The sequence below is a fragment of the Vigna umbellata genome, chromosome 5, assembly GCF_029865625.1.
Source record: "Vigna umbellata cultivar VRB3 chromosome 5, Vumbellata_1.0, whole genome shotgun sequence".
NCBI classification, from domain to species: domain Eukaryota; kingdom Viridiplantae; phylum Streptophyta; class Magnoliopsida; order Fabales; family Fabaceae; genus Vigna; species Vigna umbellata.
The window spans coordinates 5778473-5782106 of record NC_142169.1 but is presented as its reverse complement, the minus strand read 5'-3'; the positions used below and the strand labels follow the sequence as shown (position 1 = coordinate 5782106).

The following is a 3634-nucleotide window of genomic DNA, read 5'->3' as shown; positions in this document are numbered from 1 at the left end:
TGTCTTCATTGTTATCATACCTCTGTTCCGTACCTCCATTCTCCCAAAAATTTTGAACTTCATCACAGTTTTGACCATACCAAAAAACATTAGGTAAAATATTGTCAATCTCTTTCTCATCATGGTTGGTCTCATTACCTTGTGCATCCTTGTAGGGGAAAATATTTTCATAAAAAATAACATTTTTGCTTAAAAATATCTCCCTAGTACTAACATCCAGTATAACATATCCTTTAACACCATTTTTATAACCTAAGAAAACACCTTTCCCGGCTCTAGAATCGAGTTTATGTCTGTTGTGCTCTAAAGTGGAAGCAAAACATAGGTAGCTAAAGGTTTTTAAATTCACATAGGTGGGAGGATTGTCATATATTAAATCATAAGGAGTCTTACCATTTAGAGCGGATGTGGGTAATTTATTTATCACATAAATGGCATGAGATATAGCATAAGACCAATAGGAGTAGGTATATTAGATTGAAAAAGGAGACTACGAGTTTTATCTAGAATATGTTAGTGTTTACGTTCAACAATAGAATTTTGTTGGGGAGTCTCAACACACCTTTTTTTATGTTCAATACCATAGGAATCATACATAGCAACACAAGTAAATTCAGGACCATTGTCAGATCTAATACTTAACAATTTTTCCAAATTGATTTTTAATCTTTAGAATAAAATTCTGCAAAAGTTCCCTAGTTTGACCTTTATTGTGCATCAAGAAAGCCCAAGTGTGTCTACTGTAATAATCAACAATTGTAAGAAAGTACTTATGCCCATGAATAGAAGGGAGAGAGATAGGACCCCATATATCATAATGTATCAATTTAAAACAGTTAGTAGAAGCAGTAATGCTTTTAGAAAAAGGAAGTTAATGTTGTTTAGCATAATGACAAATGTCACAAACAGTTTTGGATGGCATTTGAACATAAGGAAAATTCTTACAAATTTTTTCTATGATTTTGTGGCCAGGGTGACCCAGTTTGTAATGCCACAAATTATCATTAGCTTGTTTACAAGAAAATACAAATTTAGAAACATATTCCTGACTAAAAAGAGGGAAAGATTGTAGATAGTAAAGGCCTTTGTAAACATTAGCATGCTCAATCATCTTCAATGTAGAGTTGTCTTGTATCTGACAAGTCTTAGAAGAAAATGTTAAAGTGCAATTCAAGTCCCTAGTTAGACTTTGAACAAATATTAAGTTAAAAGAAAATTCTGGAATATAGAGAACATTAAAGATCATGAAGTTCTTTGAAAACTGAATGGTTCCAACATGTTGGGCAGTAACTATAGAGTTGTTTGGAAGCCTAAAAGATATGGGTTTAATTTTATGAAAGGTAATAAAATGTTTTCTTTCATAGGTCACGTGATCAGTGGCCCTAGTGTCTATAATCCATGAAAAATTACCTGGGTTGTCTCCAAGAGTGTTTCTTTGCACTTGGCTAACATTGTGTGAGGAATTGTCAATACCTTCTATCATTTTTAATAGTTTCTACATTTGTTCAAGGGTAAAAGATTACATAGGATTATTGTTATGTCCCTGTTGAACATTCTGTGTCTGGGTAGAGGTAAAATCATCATTGCAGACATTAGCAAAACTCCACTCATTTTGTCCTTCCATGTCTTGAGTGTTGTTGTTGTCAATTTTCTTGTACCATGGTAGGTAACCATGTTTGAAATAACACTCATCAACTGTATGATTCATCTTGTGACAACGGGAACATTGTTTCCCATAATTGGGATTTCTCCCTCTTCCTCTACCTTGGCCACGTGAGCTAGTGCCACGTCCTTGAGGCTTCCAAGTGGCTTTGTTAGTAGTGCTAGCCAGGATCTTAAAGGTCTCAGTTTGAGGAACAACTCTAGGATGTGGTCTTTCCTTATGTTCTTGCTGCATGAGGAGAGAAAAAACTTTGTTGATGTTGGGCAGAGGCTCCATCAAGAGGATTTGGGTTCTAACAGTTTGGTAAGTGTCATTTAAACCCTTCCGGAAGCATATGACGTGCTCCACTTCTCTATACTTGAGAGTAACTCTGGACATATCACAAGTACAAGGAATTTGGCAACTGCAGTAGGGTATGAGTCTAAGGAATTCTAATTCTTCCCATAGAATTTTCAAGTCAGTGAAATATTGGCTAACATTTCACTCTCCCTGTTTAATGAAATGTATATCCTATAATAAATCTGAAATCTTAAAATAGTCTCCTTTAGAAAATATTTCTTTAATTTCTTCCCACAAATCTTTGCATTGTCAACATAGATGACACTATCTGTAATCTGGGGTGAAAGGGTCTTGATGATCCAAGATAAAACCATGGTGTCACATCTTTCCCAAGCATCAAACAAAGGATCAATTCTTGGTGACTTCTTGATACTGCCATCAATGAATTTGATCTTGTTTTTGGAGAGAAGAGCCCTTTTCAAATTCCTGCTCCAAGATGAGTAGTTAGTTTCATTGAGAATTTGGGAAATAAGAGTAGTACCTGGATTTTCTCCAAGATGAAGATAAAACAGGCTTGAAGGTTGAGTGGTGGGATCTGGGGTGTCCATCTTGTCAAGAAACGATCAATAAATGTGTTGTACTTCTGATACCATATTGTATAATAAGGTCCAATAGCCTTTAAAACAAAAACCCACTTTGTTAAGGACTCATAAGAGATAAAATATCTCTTGAGAAGACTTCTGCCAAAGAGGCAGTCTTCATCCATGCGAAAGAGAGAGAAAGAGATCGAGGCTCTTCTAGAAGTTATAGAGAAAAGAGATGCATAGCTCATTGGGAGCATACAACCATGGCTGTTGGGAGAAGAAGCAAAGAAGATCTGCACAAAGGCTTCATCAAAAGATAAGAAAAACATAAACTTTTTTTTATTCTTTGTAATGATGTAAAATACTGTATGTTATAATCAGAAAGGAGAAAAACCCTAACTTTAAATATGTTAGGGAAAAAGGAAAAAAAAGAGAAAACAACTAACCTAACCGATTACTAATGCAAAGTAGTAATCTTAACTGAAACTTAACTGAAACTTAACTGAAACTTAACTGAAATAACAAACATCAACAGTACTGATTACTAATACAAAGTAGTAATCTTAACTGAAACTTAACTGAAATAACAAACATCAATAATATTAGGTTAAAATAGGTGAAAATAAAAAAAATATTTAAAGAAAATCAGTTTTAGGAATAAAAAAAGATAGAAAAATACAAGGAGCAAACCCGTGGAGGAAGTAACACTTAAATTCTTGTACTTGTAACAATGAAGTACAAACTTGCAATGCAGTAGAGAAAACACTAGAAAGCAAGAAAACTGACAGAAGAAAGTGACATCATTAAAATAAGGTTTAATTGCTTGCATTGTCCCTAGTTTGGCTGCAACGTGTCAAAGTAGTCCATCCTTTTAAAAAAATTTCAATTACGTACAAAACTTGGTTTAAAAGTGTCAATTTCGTCCAAACGTATGTAAAATTTGCTTCAATCAAGTCCCTTCCGTTAAATTCACCAAAACGGACGTTAATTTTTTAGTTCTCTCTCCTCTGCTCCTCTACTTCTCTGCTCTGCTCCTCTGGACATTCTCTGCTTCTGCACAGAGTAATGATTGTGGACTTTGTTTCCATTCTTAACTCATTTTCTACAT

The 3634-nt window shown here is 34.4% G+C and overlaps 1 protein-coding gene across 1 annotated transcript; it reads right to left on the bottom strand.

The window, feature by feature from the left end:
* Nucleotides 1–1519: 1519 nt before the first annotated feature.
* On the bottom strand, nt 1520–2550 carry LOC124842320 (uncharacterized). Its single transcript, XM_047318778.2, has 2 exons — nt 2141–2550; nt 1520–2033 (listed from the first exon to the last, which is right to left on the bottom strand). The coding sequence occupies exons 1-2, from the start codon at nt 2548–2550 to the stop codon at nt 1520–1522; spliced, it is 924 nt and encodes a 307-aa protein (XP_047174734.2).
* Between the last annotated feature and the right edge of the window lie 1084 nt (nt 2551–3634).

Excerpts from the sequence above, each read along its gene's own strand:
- LOC124842320 (XM_047318778.2), bottom strand. The coding sequence starts at position 2,550 with ATGGACACCCCAGATCCCACCACTCAACCTTCAAGCCTGTTTTATCTT. Across the intron at positions 2,034-2,140 it reads TTAAACAGGGAGAGTGAAAT|AGTTACTCTCAAGTATAGAG; the intron begins GTTAGCCAATAT and ends TGATATGTCCAG.